The sequence below is a fragment of the Nothoprocta perdicaria genome, unplaced genomic scaffold (assembly GCF_003342845.1).
Source record: "Nothoprocta perdicaria isolate Ctin4 unplaced genomic scaffold, notPer1 scaffold_235, whole genome shotgun sequence".
Lineage (NCBI taxonomy): Eukaryota > Metazoa > Chordata > Aves > Tinamiformes > Tinamidae > Nothoprocta > Nothoprocta perdicaria.
Genome location: NW_020455461.1, coordinates 464,020 through 486,389, shown reverse-complemented (window position 1 = coordinate 486,389; position 22,370 = coordinate 464,020). Strand labels below are relative to the sequence as shown.

General features: G+C 46.5%; 1 protein-coding gene across 2 annotated transcripts in view; it reads right to left on the bottom strand.

The window, feature by feature from the left end:
* Positions 1-4,745: 4,745 nt before the first annotated feature.
* Positions 4,746-22,370, bottom strand: part of LOC112947534 (poly(rC)-binding protein 3-like) — a 47,595-nt gene continuing 29,970 nt past the window's right edge. For both annotated transcript variants that reach the window (XM_026039652.1, XM_026039653.1), the window contains exons 10-12: positions 21,755-21,807; positions 13,062-13,231; positions 4,746-5,255 (exon numbers count right to left, since the gene is read on the bottom strand). In XM_026039652.1, coding sequence (XP_025895437.1) covers positions 5,219-5,255; positions 13,062-13,231; positions 21,755-21,807 — 260 coding nt within the window. In that variant the 3' untranslated portion in view covers positions 4,746-5,218. The remainder of the gene's footprint in view (positions 5,256-13,061; positions 13,232-21,754; positions 21,808-22,370) is intronic.

The following is a 22,370-nucleotide window of genomic DNA, read 5'->3' as shown; positions in this document are numbered from 1 at the left end:
AGTTAGAGGGAAAAAGAGTTGGGCCAAAATGGAAATAAAAAAGGAAATTCYTGCTTTATCTTGGCGTGTTAGTTTGCAGGCCAATTTTTATGGTGCCTTTTGTGCCGTGGTGCAAGGTGTCGAGGTGTCTCAYGGTCATCTGCACGAGAAGGAGACCGCTGCGGAGGTGAAGGGCATCTGAGGAGGTGCTGCACAGAGGGACAGCTCTGTCCAAACCCGCAGGGACAGTTTTCATTCTTGGAAGAACTAAGCAGAGCTGCTCATCCTCCTGCTGATCCTTGCTCACAAAAATAGGTTTCTGGTAGCTTTTCAACACCAGCCATCAGAAGTTCTTTGTATCAGAGAAACAAAAGCTAAGTGCATCATGGGCGTATGCTGTGTTTCTAGAATATAAAATTGGGAATTCTGGTGTTTATAACTTTTTATATACCTGTATGTATAGACGGTGCTTTCAGCTGCRGATGAGCAGCAGGGGAGCTGAGCAGCGAAGAGCAGAGCGGTTGCAGTTCAGWTGCCCTCAGCATAGCAGGAAGGAGGCCACGGTCGGGATAGGGGGGAAGGATCTGCTGGGCTGCTCCTCCTTGGCTCCAGAGGAGCCCCCTTGCACGTTGCAGCTCCGCACTGACAGGGGAATCCRCTGCTTCAGCCAGCACTGGGAAGAGCCGGCAGGAATAAGCGCGGAGTCRTTCCTCCCTGCGGCCGCCCTGCATTAGCCCCAACGCGGCTTCTGTGAAACCGTCCGGAGGAGGATCCAGGCGCGGCAGGACACGTGGTGCTGATGAAGTAACYGGCACCACTGGTTCCTCTCCCTCGCTGCTTGCTGAGGAGTCGGGGCCTCTCTCCTTGAGAAATCTCATAGCTCCACAAATAAACCCGTCCATCAGTTCTCCCTGGAAGGAGTGACCATGGCGGGGGAGTAACTGTGTCTCTGCAGCACTGGAAACACAAGTTTCCGAGAGCTTTGCCCGGAAGACGGTGACTTGCTAGCTGTGTCCCGCAAGACCACAGATACTGACGTGCTGTTGTGCCAAGACAGCAAGAAACGGACCTGCTTCTCAGCAAAGTGGCTCGCCAGGAACAGAGACGAGAATTGCCCCAACCTCCGTGAATACTTGGGGTAGTATAGCATGGTGAGCGACCCACTGTGGCTTAGAAAGACTTAGGCACAATTATTAATGTCTGCTATCTGTCCTCGGTTTTAGAAAATAGTTCTATGATYAATTTCTCATGAGCTGTTCTGCTAGGTAATTAATCAGAGCAAACAGTTTTTTTGTAAAAAAAAAAATGTTTTCTTAAAGCTTGTGTTTTCTTCTATTTGTTAGCTGCTGAGATGAAAGTAGCCCTAATAATTAGCCTTGTCCATAGCCAGAGTCAACAGTTAAGGCGCTGCTCTGGCATGAGGAAATATGAAGAATATTTTAAGTCTCTCGTGTCTGGGACTTCAGAAAACTGACAAATCTGAATTAAGGAGAAAAGCTTAATATTGGGTAACCTTATTTATAGATTAGCCTGTGTGGAGTCGAAAAGTGAACAGAGGGGAAAATGGGAAGAGGAGAGAGGAAGAAAAATGAAAGAATGTTTCTTCATTAAAGCACATTACTGTAAGATTGGCTTCAGAAAGAAAATTCCTGGTTAAAAAGCATTAGCTTCAGGTCTGGCAAACTCATTTTGCTCATTCCATGCCACTGTAATAAAGTGGCCTCCATTTGATCATTCCAGAAACACTGAGCCGGGAGGAACTTTCACGAGAAAAGTCAAATATTTGTAGTGCTTACAAATATTTTACAATTTATTTTTCATAAGGAGTCATGCACTCCTGTTGTTTTTTTTTTTCATTTTGGCTGCACTTTGAGATTTTACCTGTTTGTGGCAGGAGCGGCAGCACGCAGTGACACAGGAACTTTGCAGCTCTGTTGACACAGAGCACAATGGAATAAGATTATTCCCCAGGCTACATGCTGTAGGTGTGCCTGCTGGAGCAGGAAGGTTGGACTAGATGCTCTCTAGAGGTCCCTTCCAACCTTGAATATTCTGTGATTCTGTGATTTGCTCCTCGCTGCTGCGGTAAATAGGCGCCAGTGGCGAGAAGAGCCGCCGCGTGCGCTGAGGTGTCACCCAGGCTGGGACGGGTGGCGCGAGGCCCTTTCCCAGCAGCCGCCTTCACGTCAGGCTCTCTTCAGCACCTCACTGACAACTGCCACGGTGGCTCGGTAGCGGGGGCGGCAGCACAGCCCCCTCACGCAGGAGTCCAACCCAGACCTTTCCTCACAAAACGCATCCCCGGGACTGCGGCCCTTGGTAGGTGGTGGCTGGAGCCGGGCGGGCCGGCGGCGGCGCCTTGGCTGAGCTGGGCTCAGCTGGGCTGGGCTGAGCTGCGCTGAGCCAGGCTCTGGCCAGGCCGGCACCGTTGGCCGCTGCACTGGGGCAGCCACCGCAGCCTGGCGGCCGGCGGGGACTCCCCCCCTGGAGCCGGGGCCCATCCTGCTCCGCGCGCCCCTGGAGCCCAAACACGTTCGGCTGGGCCTGAGGCCGCGCAGGAAACGCCAGCCCAGGAAGGCAGTTTGGCTGCTCTTGTCCCGCCGTTGGGCGTTCAACATTAACAGACCAGGAGCGGGTCTCTCTCTGGCTGGCTTAGGTGGGGAAGGGTCAGTGCTYGCTTTCACACTGCCTTGAAGTGACGGGACCTCTGCAACATGCGGCCCTGTGGGGCTTGGGCACTTACCAGACGTCCACGTGCCTGGCACTAGGGAGGCTGATACTTCCTTTAATAATAAAATAATAAAGGGTAGGCTTTATTCCCCTTTCTGCTTTCCAGCATTCTCACTTTTTCTTTCTTTCGCTAAAGCCAGCTGAGCCACTGTTTTAATTTCTTCGAGGTGTTTGCCAGAACTCAGGTACTGATTTGGTGAGGTGAAAGCTGCAGAGCTTGTGGTGTCTTTCATTGGAGACTCRCAACCTTTTCATATGCATATGAATGCATATGCACTTATATGCATATTGGCTTTGAGCATAAGGTAGTCTAGTTCTCAAATCTGAAAAAGCCTTCATAGATATTTTTCCCCCTTCCCTTTCAGAAGTACCTCTTTGGGTTTTGTATTTAGTGTATTATTAAATTTACCCAGTAATTTTTCCTGCTATTCATAAACTCTTTCCAACTAAAATCATTATATTAAAATGAAATTTCTAGCAAAGATCCTCTCAAAAGACCTTTCCCTGCCCTCTTGTGTTCAGTGCATGTTTATCTCGTCTCTCCTCATCCCTCATGCAGACATATCCCTCAGTTTGTTTAAATCTCAGGCTGTTCGAGCCCTTTCCTAAAGGTACCTGGCACTTATTTGTGTGCCAGATGGTGCCAGATTTGCCTTACGGACAGAGCAAAGCCTGACGTGTTGAGTGGCCGTGATGGGCGCCCTTCATTCACCCACACCAGGCTAGCTGGAGGAGTAGCCTCTGGCTTTGTCTTTTTGGAAATGGGAGCCCTGCTCTGAAAACAACCTCAGCTTCCAAGATTCAGACCAGTTAAATATGTTTTAAATAGCAGGAAGGCAGGATTTTATCAAGGAGACAATAGCCAATAGCTCTCCCAACTGAGGGGCTGGAACAGCTGGTTTAGCACAGGGATGCTCTCTGGATGCTGGGATGCAGCAGGGCGCTGTGTGCCCCTTCTCTGCAGGTCTCATTGCCAACAGCGAGCTCTGCAGCTGTGTCTGCATTAAAAAGGTGCTGGGAGCAGCTACAAGCTTCCCGGGCTGTATGTGCAGCTCAGTCCTAGCAGTCCCAGACTGGGACTCAAGATGCAGGCACACAACAGCTCTCTGGGACCCTATAGTCAAAGGCAAACACATAGTGACGTGGACCATTGAGTAACCAGCCTGGTCAGTCAGGGAGATGTCRAGCAAAGCGCCGGGCCCTCAGCAGAGCAGGGTGCAGGTTGTGCAGGGTCCCACTTGCCTCAGGCTCCTGGGGCTCCGAAAGGAAGAGCGGCCAGAGTGCAACCAGAAACACCATCTAGCTGCAGCATCAGCTCCGATCGGCCCCGTCCTTCCCCCGGCACCAAGGCGGGACTTGGGACCGCAGGGCTTTTGCAGGCCCCAACAAGGAGCTGAACAGCTCAAGCAGTGTTTTAGGGTAGGTTTCCACAAGCCTGATTTCCATTCATCACATTTCCTTCTTTTAAATGCAAACAGTAATGCTCCTCCTAACATTTTCCTAACGAGGTGTCCCCCAAAACTCTGCCACCAGTCAGTGCTGCTGGGAATAAAGAAAATGGGAAACAGGAAGGCACCAGGCTCAGCTTCTACTGAGAAGAGCTGCTCAGTTCTTCTCTCAGTCTCGTCTGCCTTTCCCTGCTATCTAATCTTAAAACCAGTACAGGAAAACACATGAGACGTACAGAACAGCAGCTTCTCAGAGCCTGTAGCATGAGGCCAAATTCCCTTCTCCGTGCTGTGTGAGGTGCTCCAAGGGCAGCTTCGACAACCACCAAAGAAAGAAGGTGTTTGCAGCGATCCTGCCTGCTCTGCTCTCTACACAACCTGCCTCATCGTGCCGAGAATCATCAGCCCTGGCCACGGGCTACCGCCCTGTCCGATAGTGCCAATGTTGTGTAGTTGTTACATCCTCTCCCAATGAGCACTGGGACCTGAAGCATCATGATTTGAAACCTTTAATCATTAATGAAAACAAGCAATTTGTCTATGAGCGTAGTTTGACAATCCATAAAATAGTGTTTCTCAAACGACAGCTTATCAACTCGGTTACAAAGAACAAATTTTAAACAACACAACAGTTGTATGCACAGAGCTACCACGTTGTTTTTAAATCAGGAAAAAAATTTATTTATAAAAACGTCTCATTTAATTTACTGTCAAGTCTCTAGCTGAGTACAATGATTCAGAACACTAACAGCCCATGCTTTTATACAGATTAGCCAAAGCATGAACATCGACGAAAATTAACCCCCAAAAATATTTTTTCTTTGCTTTATGTTATGAGCCACAACAGTGTTAAAACTGGAACAGTAATGAAAGCAACACAAGAGTTAGGAAGCACAGTTGCTTAAAGAGTAAAAGAAGTATTTCGTTTGATGTCTCAGAATAATAAGAAAGTTAGAAATGGCAGAAACTCCTCTGTAGATTAGTCCATAGAAAGCATTGTCTCATGGGGCTTTGGAAAAGTCCTGTCTGGTGGCTAATGCACTAGGGCATGATGAGATACATTACAGAGCCCCCAGGCCAGTAACTTCTGAAGACAGCCTAAAATGTAGGAACAAAAACGAGGAAAAGAAAAGGAAAAAAAGAGGCAAAAAAAAAAAAGAAAAAAGAAAAAAAAATCTTCTCACTATTAAAAAAATAACACTTGAGTACAACCAGCATAGAACAGCATTTCAATGCAGGCAAGTTTTCTCACACAGTTGTATTTTTTTTTCTTTTTAAAACTTCAGTTATTAAAACAGTTACAATAGTCCAGAACAAGTTTACAGCAGGTTTCTAGAGCTGTTAAATAGCTGAGGTACCTTGACATTATTTCCAGTTTTTCCTTCATTATATACAAATGAAAACCAAAACGAAACAAACAAAAGAAAAACCAACAAAAACAGCCAAAACCCCATTTGGATAAGTGCAAACCGTAGCAATGGCAGTTCTACAAATGGTTACAGTGACAAAACTTAGTGCAAAGGTACTAAGGTGAAGAAAAGCCCACAGAATACAGAAATGACACAGAATACTGAAATAGTACTTAGCCCTATACAATAATAATAACACACTTTGAAATAACCATGTTTTAAAAAGTATTGCATTTGCATTGTGTTTTTAGTTTATATTAAAATGCACTGAATACAGTTCAATTGTTAAAGCTTTGTGTCCAAGGAGTGCAAAGTGGATGAACATGGCAGGCTAATGGGATTCTGGATTTGGAAGTGGTGAAGAAAACAATATTGCATTACTGAGTTATGCAACAGAAACTGAAAAGAAGGTGGATGGACAAACAGAAAATGCAGTTAAAAACTAGTTCCAACAGCTAGCAACCAGCCATTACATCGCCCGGCTCTCTCCAATTTGGATGCAATCAGATGTGTCTGTCCTTAATTAATCTGGATGCAGTTAAGTTCTTGTGAAGGGATACGGTCTATCAAAGAAGCTGTAAATGGCATTTGAAACGCACTAGCTTTTATTCATAATTGTGGTTTGATTGAAATGCACAATTTGCAGTGAGTTACTTAATTTGGAATGCATTTTGCACAGAAACCCAAGGGGAAAAAAATGGCCAGTTCTTTTTGGCTAAGGAAGATGTATGCACCCATTGAAGTTTTCTTCCTTTGCCTCCAGGAGGAGACTTTGGAGGGGTGATGTTGGTGATGTTCGGGCTGTACGAGACGCCAGTGGGAGAGACTCTGGACCTGAAGGAGGGGCGGGCGGGGGGCGGTAACAGAACCGGGACTCCGCTTCGTGTTTTGGCAGTCATCTTAAAGCTCCCATCTTAAAGCTCACTCTTGAGGAGTGAACTGCCTGCGTGCTACAAGGAGCCAGCTTTCCCTCCCTAACGTGCCCTTYTTGAGACTGCGTTTTCCCGAATGATGGGGAATCGCTGCATCCTTGAAAAACAGAGGAGAAAGGCAGAGTTGCCTGTTTCTTCCTCTTCCACGGGCAGTTTTTCTCAGACCAGAAACACTGACTCACTTAGGCGCCGTATTAGCGCGGGCCTCTCCGTGGGCATGACCAACGTGCAGTGCCGGCGGCCCGGGCAAGCAGGAAGCCTGCGGAGCCGGAGCGCGGCCACGCGTGGGGCCGGCGTCCTCGCTGGGACCGCTGGGCCCCACGGAGGGCGGGATGGGGGTGTCTGCACCCGCAGGGGTCCCCTGGCCGGCTGGGAGGCCCCCGGCGCCGGCGCCAAGGTCGGGCTCGGCCTCGGCGGCGTCTCGCCGTGGTGGCGGCCGCGCGCGGGGCCGGGGCCGCCCCTCGCTGTTGGAACTAGTTGCTACTTTGCGCCTGGGTGTTAGTCGTTATGGAGCGTGGAAGACGATTCGAGTTGGCAACAGTTCACACTAGCAATTTAAACAGAAAAAAAAAAAAGAAAAAAAAAAAAGAGAAATATGCCACATTGTTTCCTCGATAGCTAGGATCTACCACAGACCCTCGGTAGAGCTGGCCAAGCTTGCACTGTGTCTCCTGCCTTCAATATGGAGCAAACTTCTGGCGGTCAGATTTCTTAACCCCGCTCGTCGAAGGGATTTTGGCAGTGTAAGCGGACAGACTCCCCGTGGCCCCCGCGGCGGCCGCGGCATTTAGTGCCAGGAGCGGGACAGTTTTCATGCCAAGCAGACTGGAGACGGGAACGGCATAGTGGGTGGTTGGCAGCGTTGGCAAGGGGGGGGGGGTACTGACGGTGACGGCGGAGGCGGCCGCCAGCACGGCCATGGAGGTAGGGGTGGAGGTAGGGGTGGCGGGCTGAGAGAGGCTCATGTTGAGGTCAGCAGGGGTCGTGACGGAAGCGGCCTGGGTGCTGACTTTAGCCATCTCTAAGCTGCAAACGAAGAGAGGAACAGGAACAAACAGGTTGGGAGGGCAGAGCCGGGGCGGGCGACACGGGGGGAGAGCCGACACGAGAGGGCAGGGTGAGGCGGGCGGGCGACGGAGACGGAGAGGGGGGACGCACGAGGCGGGCGGGCAGGGGGAGAGAGAGAAAAAAAGGGAAAATGAGGGTCAAAGGAGGAACATGTTATGTGTTAAAGAAGAGAAATAACAAAAGGGTTTCTCATGACTCGATGGTGAAAAACGTTACTGCGACTCTACAAGTTCTTCCAAAATAAAAGGTTCGGGGTGCGGTGGGGTGTGGGCTGGGGCACAGGGGGGGATTGCTAGTTCATTTTACACATGAGAAAAGAAATCTAAGGAATGCGGGTGATGGCAAAAAGATGGAGAAAAGGCAACTGAAAAGGAAACTTAAAATAACTATGAGGTTTACTCCCCGGCACGGACCTGGCGGGTTAGCTCCGCTTCTCCAAGCCGAGGGCAGCGGGAGCGGGATGGCGCCGGCTGCCCGGGCACCTGCGAGCGAGGCCTGGCTCGGCGCGCCCCGAGYTACACGGGCCTCTGTACCCTTCATTTTTGTTGCCCGCCTCCTTGTTTGGCGAGGTTGCGAGGCTTTCATCGATTGATCTGCTGTGAGGCCAACGTGCATTTTTCATATAAAACAGGCCTGGTGATTAGCCAGTGGGCTCACTTAGGTTTATACTTTCCCCAGGTGTGTATATATATATATATGTGTGTTTAATGACAAATTATTTATGCCCTCTAATTACATGGAAATCAGTGGAAMGAAAAGAGAAATCAAACAAACAAAAAAGACTGAACAACCACCCCGGCAGCGGTCTCCTTCCTGATCCAGTAAAACAGCCATTACAGCTGACAGCCAAGAGCTTCTCCGCCGACACACAAGACACGGATACTACACGGACAGGGCCAGGACGTCACCACACGGACCCGCCAGACAYGAGGCGCCTCGCGAGGACCCGGCCGCGTGGGAAGGGCTCTCTGCAGGAGGCAGCTCCCACTGCAACCCGGCCCTGCAGCGCAAACAGGGATGGGGCCCGTCCTCCAGGCCCTGCTGCGCTTGCTTGCACTTTCTTGCTCAACAAAAGTGTAGTAATTCCACGGGAGCTTTGTTTTCTTTCTATTTTTTCAGGTGGCAAAATATTTACTCTTGACTTGGCACGTGCTTGTTACAGCTTCTGTGCTGGTTTGTGGGGCAGGCGGCTATTTGCTAATTTGGGTTGGAAAAGCAGCGTTGACTACAGTTATAARCATACTAAATCTAAGTTTGTTTGTTTGTTTTTCCGGCACAAGGATTATGAGCTTGGCAGGTTGATGGGCCTTTTCCTCGGGTGAGCTATGGGAGTTTCACCCTGGAAGAGCATCTCCGTCCCACAGGGAAGCAGGAGAGCAGTGGCCACTGGTCCATATCAAGGGCCCAGTGAGAGCCAGGTCGGCCAGACCGCTGATCCAGCCACGGTGGCCTGGAAGCAATGGCCCAGCCGAGGATTTCACTACACGGCTTGCGTCGTTTGAGTCATGGCTATGGGACACAACCACGCGGGGAGCACAGGGTCACAGAGCAAACCTGACCACCCTTGGGAGACAAGGGGTCTCAGCTTCCTCAGAGCTTGCAAGAACCTGATTTATTTTAGAGTTCTGGGCATTTTTGAGAGAAACAGCCTCTGGTCTGTGCATGGACAGAGAAGGGTCACAACCAGATGTGTTGCTCAAACCAACAAACAAGCACTGCAGTGTGGCTGTGAACACTGGRCTAAAGCTTCCCCCAAACCCTGGTAACTGCTACTAACCCTGTGCTCAGAGGATACCCAAAGCTGGTGTGAGCTGRGGTGACAGGGAGCAGAGGAGACAGGGAGGCCCTTGAGCATGCAGCTCATGGGGTCCCCTCAGAARGAAAAGGCTCTTGGAGTACTAACCTCCCAGCTTCTATGGGTGGGAACTGGAAACTGCATCTCCACTGATGGGTGGGAAGCGAGGAGGTCAAATTCATGAAATGCAACCCTGTTTACAGAGTGTGAAACTTTGGTTCCCCTAACCTTGGCTCGGTGGTGTTTATCTCTGTTAAGCTCAGTATCAGAGCTGCTCTTTGTAGAGAGAACAGTATCCCCACATGGCTAGCAGTGCCACTGGCAATCTATCTTACACAGTGTCACCTACACTGGGAATACCTGTGGCTAATGCTGAAACACTGAAGCCACCTCCAGTGTACGTCCTCCACTGGAGGAGTAAGAGTTACATGGTGGCTATAGCTTAGTGGCGTCTGTAAAATTCTGTTCATATAGTTAAGATTTTTTAAAAATATATAGATCTACTTCAATTTTATTTTAGGAGGAAGACATCTAGAAAGCTGATGTAGAACTCAGTGTTTCTGTGACTCCAAATTTGCCTAATTCACATTAAAAAAAAAATCTCTACTGGTAATGCCTAGAATGGGAATCTGTGCACTGAGCTCCGGTCCCCGCACCAACAGGGAAAATAAAGATACYGCAGGGCAAACACTGGTCTTGGCAGCAGCCACTCAAACTCCCAAATCATCTGCCCATGCAACGAAATTGAATCTGAAAGCCGAGGAGGCATTCCTCATATGGGATTTAACACTGTCAATTTTATACTGTGATTTTGAAGAACTACACTTCACATACACTAAAGGCCACATCCTGCATTATCTGGATTATCTGGATTCAGTGAATTCCAGAGAACGAAAGGGTTAAAGCAGTGTGCCTTTAACAGGCCCAGTGATTCTGTGAATGACCCTTTCACCAGAATGGAAGCAAAAACCATCTGCAGGAAACTGCGCTTGGGCAAGAAGAAAGTGCTGCTGCCTAGAATTCATTTATAATCCAAAATCAAGTACTACACAGGAAAGCTAAACTGTTGTTCACCCTTGGTAAGATTTAGAAGTTGTAATTAAATTAAATTATATTTTTTTAATTAAAATAATAAATGTAATTAAAATAATAAGAATCCAGTTACGACAATGGAGACCAGTTAAGCGACAGAAGCTTTTACAAGCAAAAAGACATTTCTACTGCAGGTAAGCTGGGACACGCTCTACTGCTACAGAGGTCGACATCTGGATAATCCATACAGAACCAAAACAATATTCTAGAAAGTTTTAAATGTCCGCCTTGATATTTTATCAATATATTTAGATAGCTATAATTTAGTGAATGTATTCTTACGTACATATTCAACACCAAATTGCAATAAAATCTTTAAGATTACCTGATAACTTATTATCTAGATGGCAACTTTGGTTGGAAAATAGTTTAAAGATACACACAGTTTGTTTAAAGAATACACTGGGTTGTCTTTTAAATGCCATGCTGCTGTGAAACRCGGACACATGCAGAAATACTGGCCCTGGAAACCAAATCTGCGAGAACGACAGAACTCACGGGGGACACAAGAAGAGGTCCACCCTACCCTGAGTCCTTATATGGCTTTTTTCCCCCCTGATATTACAGAATATAAGTCCCGGTGTACTCGGCTTTSCCCCAAACTGTTTGTTTCGTGACAGGGTCCTAAGGAGGCTGCTCCCTCAGTGGGTCCCCGCGCAAACCCTGCCCCAGCACCCGGGTCTGCACACACTTGTCTGCAGCACTGGTGGCAGCACAGACGTGGCACGCGGGAACCCCCGCTACAATGCAGCTCTTCTTTTAATGACAAGGCCACCTTAATATCCTCTATATCACCTYAGAGCTTAATTTATTATACAGTGCTTTTAAGAGTCTTCATTTACAAATGAAGTCACTTTGTCTAAATACAGTTTCAGCAGATGGTACATAATAATATATGGTGGTTTGTTGTAGATGATGGTAACAAATGACTTCTAGCTAGAAAGTCAACAAGAAGCAAGTAAGTTTGTCTCTGGTTTCACAGGGTATACATAGAGTATCCACGGTATATGACTGTTGAGAAGTTTTCTTCTTTGCAAAAGTATGTTAAAAGACCTCATATATGGATCCCATTCCATCAAAAGAATTGTTAAACCATAGCAAACAGAACTGTGAGCGTTCTCAGGCTTTCCTAAGTGAGTCAAAGCGTTTTTTTTCACTAGAGTTTCTGTCTCTGGTGAGCAGCTCACTGCAACTCCATTAATAAGTGCATTATTTTATTTGCATGCTTTAGCTGTCTTGAAGATCTTAAATTGTTATCTTCTGAGATCCAGATGCATGCCAAATGGTGTTTGTGCAACTAAAAGTGAAGGGGTCTATTCTCGTCTCGATGTGTGGGGAATCCCTGAACACCAAGAGAAGAACATATCCTTAAGGGTTAAAGGAGGGAACACATTTTTATTTGATTACAGGGCTTAAGGAAGTGACTTATATTTGCTACAAAGACTATAAATCAAAAGAGCTGTAGGTTGTTTTGGGATTCTGGCAATGGTTTGTCTGAGGCTTCGTGATGCCACCTCTAAATATATATTTCCCTAGCAAACTATTTTCAAATTGAAAAGTAATATTTTGTTTACCAAAATGTACAACTGCACAAACATCCTTTACTTCCCAACGGTTGCTACAGTGGCTTCTACCGGTGTGCTACATAACTGGGGTAGAGAGGTCATCGAACCACAGAAGACTGTAGACCAGGTATGACCACAACCCGCCACACAAATCACACATCATTTCTACTATTTTAACAGCAAGCAGAGTTAAACACAAAGCTTGGTTTGTATCATGGTACCCTCAAATGAAAATAAAAAAAAGCAGTAAAATACGTAGGTACTTCCTCCTCCCGCAATATATATATATATAGTCTCAGCACAGCATTTACGAATGTATTTATGATAGAGCACTACATCCATTGCGGTTTTTATCCTTTCAAGATAATTGCAAATAAAAGTGGTATCACTTTTCATATGTTTCTAAATAAGCACATCAAAATCCGTGCAGACTTAAGCTGTCTCAATGGCTTAACTATGCAGCCAAGCTTTCCATCAATTCCGGCACTGTAAAGCTGGGAAGGCGCTCGTCTCCCCCTGTCTCRTTAAGACAGGCTTTTCACGAATTTGTGACACTGCCTCTGAAATAATAAATCCTGTGCCTTTTTAGCAACCAAGTGCTGGTTTAATATCAACTCTGAGTGGCAATTTCCAGCTAGTAAATTAAATCTGTTTTGCAATCTGTTTCGCTGTATTTGCCATTTAGGATGGCAAAATGGTTCTGTGAAAAGTATTCGCTTCTAAAGAATTTACGATTTTCATTTAATTTATCATCTGCCTTGTAGTTTAGATGAATATAAATGTGAGTATTTAGAATTTTTTGGTTTTGAGCTCCGGTAATTCAAAATATACCTGGAAGTGCGCCAGATTAAGCTGCTTTCTGTATAAACCAAGAGTAAAAACAGGTTCTACTAACGCAGGCTTTAAAATTAGCTAGGATTTGAATAAAACTGTGCAAAATGGACACTGCAGAAGCAACTCTCTGGATCTAGCCAGGACAGACATTGGCTGGAGAGCAGACAAGCAACCCTGCAGAAGCGTCATCACGTACAAAGCAAACTTACCTTGCGTTAATGAGGTACTGTGCTAAGCTGATGTTTGCCGGGGATCCTGTGATTGTAACTTGCCGTTCTGCAGAGCCTTCTGTGGCATTAGCGATCTTGATCTGCGCTCCTGACATCTGCCTGATTTCGTTTATCTTACTGCCTTGTCTGCCAATAATGCAGCCTATTAACTGGAGTGGGACAAAGACTGAGATTAGCGCCACAGACACAAGCAAAAACCATTTAGCTGCAATTTGTAGTATTGCTAAAGCAAAAAAACACATGGCTGTGAAGGACTCAATAGCAAAACAACAGATTTTTGCTGTGCTGTTGGTAGGAGCAACTAGCAGGGTCTATTGGCTCCATGTTCCTAGTGGTGCAATTCAAGTCTTGTTGCTCACAGGGCTAGGTCGCTACTCAGCATCACAGATTACTTTTYGCTGTCTTCTAGGGCAGAAAACAGCATTATGCCATCGTGCTCATCAACACTGGATCCTGTCCTGCTCTGAATTTCCAGCCAAGAACAGTAGCTGGAAGCCAGGCTGGAAGCCAAGGGCTCTCTGTGCTGGGCTGCACCAGTCTAGTGTGGCTGCTGGTCCCCAGCCTTCCTTGGCAAACTTGGTCCTTACTTGACCACATGCTGCACTATTAAAATCAGTGGGATTTACAGCTGAGTAACCTAAGAAAGAAACAAGCAAAGATGGCAATCTGCTCCCAGAGTAACTCTGTTCCTTCACAGGAGGGTCACACAGCCTGCATTTTGTGGATAAAACTGAGCCTGTGTGAGCACCCCTTGATCCCCTAAAATTGCACTGCTGTTATCACTGCCACTGAACAGTTTTAAAGATTGCTTAAGCACACTTGGTGGAGTTACAGGCATTTGGACTTGGAGTGCAACTTTCTGKAGAAGTATTTTAACTCTAGCTATAGGGTCTGCAGCTATAGGGCAGTGACAGGGGGAGCTGGAGCTGCAAGGCAGCACCAAGCCAGCAGCTGAGGTTGGTGTCACAGCTTCTGTAACGGTGAGGAGACGGCCAGCCTTACATCTGGTGGTAAGGCAGGCTGGGCACTACCAAGAACCAGTAGAAAACAAAAATGTTGCTATTCTGGAATATCAACGTTGGGCCCTGGTGGCCAGTTTGGCAGGAAAAAAAAAGTGCAAAGATGCAGAGATTTCCTTGCCCTCCCACCCTCTGCACTGCTTTTGCTCCTGGCACATCACTGCTTCCATGAGCCCCTGGCCAGAAGGGGAATCCCATTGCCCGAGCACTGTCTGGACACTTCATCAAGTGAAAAAAGCCTACGTCTGCACTACGCTCAGTGACAGACAAGATACCAAAAGAGAGAGCCAGCAGCCAAAACAGACTCAGGGCACAAAGAGCTTTGTCCATCAGAAAAAAAAAATGAGTTTTAGAAAAGCACACCCAGAGACTTTCCCATTTTTTAAAAATATGAGACCTCTTTTAACTCCTTATCCTGAGGAACTGCATTAGCAGATGACTGGTAGGTGCCAACGCAGAGGCCTTTATGCACCTTGTCAAGATCCTTGTGATGAGATGGTGACAGAGAACTTMTGGATGCTGACACTTCCTAGGGATATGACTGTGCAGGAGTTAAATCCTGTGGATTAGTTACGAGAACAGCAGTTGCTGCAGCAGCTCTGGGGCCTGCTCTTAGTGACCTTRTGGAACAGGGAGTTGATCTTCAGCTTTGACTCACCTTTGACTGCCTGGAATTTGAAGCAGAGTGATCTTTAGGATTTCCCTGTGCATATATGCCAGCACATATGTGTGCACTGATTATTATAACCAGCACAGGGTTCCCTAGATGTCTGCTTTCTATACCTTATTCTCACTGGTCTCCATGGTTAACAGGCAGTGACGATGAGGAAGGAGAGAAGAGTACTTTGAGCACAGCAGGTAAATGTGATGAAAGCCAGTGGTGGCTTCTGGCTTTAATGGCATCATCGTTTTGAGGGAGTTGAACATTTTCCTTCCCACAATGCCATATTGTAGATATAATTTACCCAAGTTTGTCTGAAGCATGCTCTTCTGTGGCAGAGCTGAAGAGCAGAACAGAGCTCCCAGGATCATATTTATCTGCCTGTTAGTTAGAATTGTTCATGGAGATAWGAAATCAGCTTGGGATGGCCAAGTGAAGGCCATCAGTATTTCCTTCTGCCAAAATCAGGAACTAACTATTCTTACAGATCATGATCTTGAAGCTTTTGCTCAACAACTCATCCTTTGGTATTGATGCTCTTGTTAAGCAATACCTAGGATTTAGGCTCAGTGAAGCAATGATTCCAGCAGCCCATCACATCCTCAGAGTCCTCACAGTGATGCTAGGCTGGAATATGCATCTGGTTGCTTTAATAGATTATATCCTAATATATGTATATATATAAATTACATATATGTTTTCTGTATATTAATAACTKAAAAACATAGACTGCACTTATTTCCTCAAGTCTATCAAAAGTAGAAGTGTGAAAAGATAGTACAATTGCTTGTATAAAAATACAAGTTGTGCTGTTACCCTTTAGAAGACAGTCAACGTGGTCCAGTGAGCAGAGGGTGCTGCTGCTGACCACAGGTGTTGGTGCTGGTTCAAAGCAGGGGAAGTGCATGGTTTTCAGGCAAGTTACGAGCACGTGGCAGCTTCACATCTCTTGTTCAACAATTCTGTGAAGGCTCCTAAAGGGTTAGTCAGGAAGCTGCCATTTTTATGTGATGGAGCTTCCAGTGATCCTTTTAACCCCTATGGATCAGTAGCAATCATCTGCAATTACCTAAACAAGTCTGAGCTAGATAACAAGGGCTCAGTCCAGATGAGGTATGGATAATGATGTTGATGGAGGTATCTGCTTTGGTAATACTTTGATTATGACACTTGTCTGCAATGCAGGTAGGAAACCTGAGAGTCCTGTTACGGGCTGAGCTGTTTCTGGAGGTCTTTGGCAGAAGGTACCTTAAAATCAGGCTYGACAAGAGGGAAAGGGCACCATCTTAACTCCAGTCTGAGGCTCTCTGTCCTGTTCCCTGTGGCAATGGGCTGCTTGAACAYGCTCTTTCTTTAAATCAAGACCTGACTTGGGCTGCACGGTCACACCAGCCTGTGTGGCATACGGTTAACTCATGGGAATCACAGTGATGCCGAAGTGCTTGGGCTTTYATCCCTCATACTCAACCTTTTTCACGATGCCATATTACTTATGCTCAAATTTGTGTAATATCTGAATAGTCAAGAGAGTCTGCTCTCTGGAAGAAGTCCAAAGAACTGGTTTTATTCTGTAAAGCTTTGAGCAGTCTGGACTTGGACATTTGGTTTTACATAATAACACCTGGCCAGCCCTGCTCAGAGAGGTCATGTCAAATTGCACCCAAATAGATGTTTCTCTTTCCAAGTCTAATCTTTCTAATGTCATCATCTAATGCTGCTCACTCTCTCATTCTTTACCTGCCTATTTCACATGCAGGTTACTTCAATCCCCCCTAAGCAAAGATTCCTCCTACTTTGAAAGCCTTGCATGAAATGTTGGGTGTTGTACATACTGGGATTTGCTGCTTTTCAAATTCATCAGATAGGGTTAGGGAATGAGGAGGAATGAGAAACATAATATTTTTCAAGGACTYTATGCATTGAATTATTTGATGTTCCCCTGTTTGCTTAGCTTACTGCAAGCCTGAYTCTCACTTACAGATGAAAAAACAGGAGAAAGTTCTCCAGAAAACAGGTGATAAAGAAGAATGTATGAAAGAAGAGCTAGACCTATAGAGATAAATATATATATGAATCTGTATGTGTGTACATATATATATATATATTTAATACGCAATGGACATTTATGCTTAATAGTCCGTGTGTCTTTGTGAAGGTACACACTTTTCTCCGAGAAAATTTCCTTTCGAAACCACTTCTCAGCCACAGCAGTGATCTACAAAACGTGCACGTGTGTAAAAACCACCATTTGTCCTTACTCCTCCAAATCTCCACTTGTAYCACGAGCACTGGGGAAAACCTTTTAGTTCCCCACACCACTTGTGACTTATTTGCCCTTCTTGAATCAACCTCACTTTTCTTCATGACAACAAAACAAAACAAAACAGATCCTCCTCTTTGCCTTTCTCTGGTTTTCCTCTGCCTTTCAGTAAAATTCCSCTAGTAGCAAGGTAAAAAGAGGGGGTGATTCAGGAATTTGAACTCCTAAAATGAGGGACTGGCAAGAGGGCTACTGTGACACCTCTGCCGCTGGTGATTGATAGAGGCAACTCTACCATGGATCACAGGTCATGTTGCTTCAGAGTCAGGTCCCCCTCCCTGCCATTGCCCCATAAATGCTAAACTTACTGACGACACCTAATAAAGGAAAAACAACAACAATCAAAAATACAGCATCTAGTAGGCATGCTTTTTTTAATACGGGTGTTTACATCCTGATAAAAATCTGATTCCATTTGGGATTGTGAATGCAGTGCTGGGACAAAGGGCCAAGCAAGCACCTCTCCAGCTGGGTGCCTGCTGGTTCCTGCCCCAGAGCTGCCCATAGAGGYGGGTAGGAGCCCCTGGGCTACCTGCTGTCACCCAGAGCAAGCCCAGGGCTCCGGCAAAACCTCCTGTCAACTCTACTCCAGCTGCTCCAGCAGAGCTCMCAACAAGGGTGATTCAGTCATCATTTATAGGATGCACTCGGAGTCCTTTGCTTGCTGCTGCCCCTGCTCGCCCTTCTCTCCTCTATCACTTAGGCTTTTACTTTTGTTGCTTTGTTTGGAGTCAGAAATGCCAGGGGCACAGTACTCTCCAGGGAGTGATAATCTCTCAAGGAGTGATTACAGCTCTTTACACACTTACTGCAGGGCGCAGGAAGAGATGCTTAAACACTCTGTGCCTCTTAAAAAAAAMCAGCAATAATAATAAACCTTGCAATAATAATAAACCTAGCACACTGCAGGCCCGTGTGCCTTGCAGTTTACTGGGGGCTCAGTGCCAGGCCCCACGCTGCTCTCCCTGCAGGGCAGTAGGTGCTTCGGGGAGATACTCTTCTTGAGGCTAAGCAGTGCCCTGGTCCCCACAGGGTCTCATTTGGCTTCTGATGGACACTGAGCTTGGGCAACCTTTCCAATGAACCTTGAGCTCATCCGGGCAGGTCTACTTGAGGAATTGAAGGATTCTTGGATTAAAGGAAGACAGAAAACCGGCCTCGTGCACATGTATCAAAGCTGGGGCAGACTTTTCCTGGAGCATTCCAACAGCAGCCTGGTTGGAAGCCCCCCAGCACCAGAGGCCGAGGCATCTTGAGGCTGCTTTGGGGCTTGGGCCAACTCATGCTCTGCAGGAAATGACCCCCAGCTCCACCAACCTGGGAGTTCCCCCTCAGGAACACTCATGGAGGAGTAGGTGCCATCCTGCCCACCCCAGACAGTTATATGGAGCCAATGCTGGATTTTACTCTAGGGTACACTGAGAGCATCTGTCCACACAGGTTCCCATTCCCTCTAGGCTGGTTGCAGGGAAGTAGTTTCTAGCTCCATGAGAAAATAATACAGCTGGCTACTCAGCACACCATTTCCAACTTAGATGGTTTTGCACTTCTGCTTCTATGGAGTATGTAGCAGATTTATGGCTTGCTTAAGCTTTTTTTTTGGTATTTTTCTGTGGAAAAAGTTGCTTTCCTGTTACATATCTCTGCCACTCTCACATATATGGGAAATATATCTTATCTTCAATAAAAGGGATTTTTCAGTTATTGGTTTGCTCATTTACTGTCAATGGCCATTGGTTTCATTTACTGTCAAAGGCCATTTTGTGGGGTGCATCAGACCACAAGAAACCTTAGAACATCTCACACACGTCCAATTAATTCCAGCCAGGGAAACTCTCTCTTCTACTCCCTGTCACTCCAGATACTAGAGGGGTGGAAGCCCCAGGGTTTGCTTAAAACACACCAAGAGCGGGAAACTTCCATGGCAGCCGGAGAAGATCCCAGCACTGAAAGCCAGGCAAGCCAGGAAAGCCTCCTGGAAGAGGAGTCCACAGCCGAAGGCCTCCTGCTTCGGAGGACAGCTGCAGTCAGGTCATCACCCACCTATGGCACACGGTATCTTCTGTGCTATTCACTCCTCTTGGGGTAGGTAAATAATCATAGTCATCTTTTTTATTTCCATGACGAGCTAGGGAAACTCTCTCCTATTCAGGCATTTTCTTTGATTTTTGGAAAATATCATCAACCGACCTGCAGGGCAGTGCAGCCTGGCCATAGCCCAGGATTTGGCTTATCCCTGGGGCAGAGCCACAGGCTGCCTCAGGATTGCAGCAGCAACCCCGAGTCCCTCCACGTGAGCACATGAGCGGCACGAAAATGCTCTTAACTTTTCTAGAGCAGAAACCACAGCACTGCCCACTTGGGAGGTCAAAAGGGGAAAACTGTTGCCAGCAGGTAGAGGGAGAGGATCCTGCCCCTCTCCTCAGCTCTAGTAAGGCTGCACCTGGAGTACTGGGGGCAGTTCTGGGCTCCTCGGTATAAGAGGGATGTGGAGCTTCTAGAGAGGGTCCAGCAGAGAGTGACAAAGATGATTAAGGGAGTGGAGCATCTATTGTATGAGGAGAGATTGAGCGAACTGGGTCTGTTTAGCCTGGAGAAGAGGAGATTGAGATGGGATCTTTTCAACATGCACAAAGTACCTGAGGGGAGAATGTAGGGAGGAGATGGCCAAACTCTTCCTAGTGATGGCCAGTACTAAGACAAGGGGCAATGGGTATAAGTCGGTGTAAGAAACACAGGCAGTTCCATCTGCATATGAGGAGGAACTTCTTTCCTGTGAGGGTGCCAGAGCCCTGGCACAGGCTGCCCAGGGAGGCTGTGGAGTCTCCTTCTCTGGAGGTCTTCCCAACCCGCCTGGATGCCGCCCTGTGCCCCGTGCTCTGGGTGTCCCTGCTGGAGCAGCGGGTTGGACTAGATGAGCTCTGGAGGTCCCTTCCAGCCCCAACCATCCTGTGATTCTGTGAACTCATTAGATACAGTAGAAGTCTCTTGGCAATGCTGGGCTAATGCTCTCATTGCAGAGATGACAGTAATCAAATGTCCCTACAATGAAGAAAACGAGATCCAAGAAAGTGATTTCTAAGAGGGATGTGGAGCAATGTGCCTTCTGCTTCTTTCTAAAGAACCCAGAAGTTCCAACAAAATCTACAAAGGCAACTCTTTCCTTTTTGGAGGGGAAGGCTGGACTTTCAGCATACAGAAAACAGCTTCTGGTAACTGCATTTCTTTGTTCCCCAGGATCTGTGATTTAACAGCAGACTAGTTGCAATTCTCAGTGCACTGCATCAGGCAAATACCATGACCTTGCTACAGAAATTCATAACAAGGGAAAAGATACTCTGGTCGCTGCTTTAACCCCTTTATCCATACAAATAAACAGCGTGTGTCAGCACGGGCAGCTACGCCGGGGGGCCCAACCTGCCTGCCCAAGGCACAGGTAGAGCATCCACCTTGAGAAGACATGAAGGGAAGCTGCTGCACACCTCTAGTTCCCCCCCAAAAAGCACAAAGCTCCCAAGCAGCCTGTGACACCCTTGCAGAGACCCCTTCCTGTCACATCCACGTGCATGTTCAGCACTGGACCCCACGCATGCAACGCAAACCACACGGTAACACCAACATTTCACCAGCTGTAGCACCTCTGCAGGCTGTTTCTCATAATCCCAACCCTATTTAGGCCTTGTTTAAGTTGCTCTGCTAACAACAGCAAGGCACCTGCTGTGTAGCCCGAAGGATCTTTCACTGCAAACAAGACATTGATGTGTGTTTGCACCCGGGGTGAGCGGCTTCGCTGCATTTCTCACCTCCTAGATGAGAAAAGGTGTTCTTTTCCCTTTCTGTTGCACTACAGGACACAGGGTGAACCATCTCTTTCACCAGCATCAACCCGAAAGGCTCCAGCCAAGTCAGAAAAGTCACCCTGCATTTACACTGCTCACAGCACGAACAAAATTTGCCAGACAGCGAGATTACAAAAACCTGCATCGTAAGAGTAAGGACTGAGCCCTCCTGCAATCCTCGACATGGAAATTGGGTTCTAAAGCTGGCAGTGACAAATCAGCAGGACATCCTTTAAGTAAGGGCAAGCACTCCAAATCCCAAGCACTTAAGAAGAAGATTCACCTTTGCTGCTGCTTTGTGGTTTTGTGTCTTTTTTTTCTGTCTGTAAATCATTGCCACTGAGTTTAACAGGGTTTACACAGTACCGTAAGCATCTCTAAAGTAATACAGTGTTATTTGTGAGCCCATTCATGCTTGAAAGTGTTTTTCTTATTTATTTATTATTATTATTAATAATAATAATAATAATTTATTTATTTATTTATTTTTTTACTAGGGGAGAAATCTTCCATTTTCCATGYGACTCATCCGTAATGGAAACTGATAAAACCTCTTTTTGCAAGGAATGTGAATAAAAGAAGGCGACATTTCTATATGGCATGCAGAGTATCACTTAGGCACTTTGGGGAGCTGTTTTAAGGGGAATTTGTCTTCACCCATATTTTATAGAAACACTTAACACTGCACCTTTGCATAACTGCCGTAGCTTTGGAGCTCGAGAAAAGTGCTGTTTAATTTGGCACTCATGAATTAACCGAGCACGAGAGATTTTGCCCACAGTAGCACAGGGGAGAGGAAAGAGAAACGCGACACGGACTGTTGGTCCACTTACATCGTTTGGAATAGTAAGTTCATGGGAACTGGTTGGAGTGGTGGCATCCAGTCCTAGTTAGGGACAGAGGGAAAACATTACGCCGGCGCTTTGCAAGCAGGACAAGACACGACAAACGATGCTTGAAAGGAGGAAACATACAGAGAGAGAAGAGAGGAGCAAAGAAAAGTAGAGAAGTGCTAGCGAAACGGAAAGGAAAGCAAGAGATGCAAAACTCAGCGGGCTGGACTAATATCTCAAATGAGTCTTATTTTAATTCACCTTTAACCCACCGAAACAACAAATGTCACWTGAGGTTCCTCGGGGTTATAAAAAACTTCTGGAAAAATGGAGGGTTTCACCTAAGAACAATCTTTGACGTTTTTGCTAAATAGGTTAATTCAGAAATTGAGAGATGGCAGAAATTTAACCTGACTACCAGGAGTTGTAAAATACGGAAAACGAAAGTGGAAATCAGACCAAAAATTAATAAAACAAACTGTATAGATATATATATATGTGTATATATGTGGAAAGAAAAATTAATACATCAAAATACGGGTGAGGAAAAAACTGGGAGAATTTGGAAATTACATGTGGGATTAGTTCCTGAAGAAATGTTGGGGAGGGTAATTTT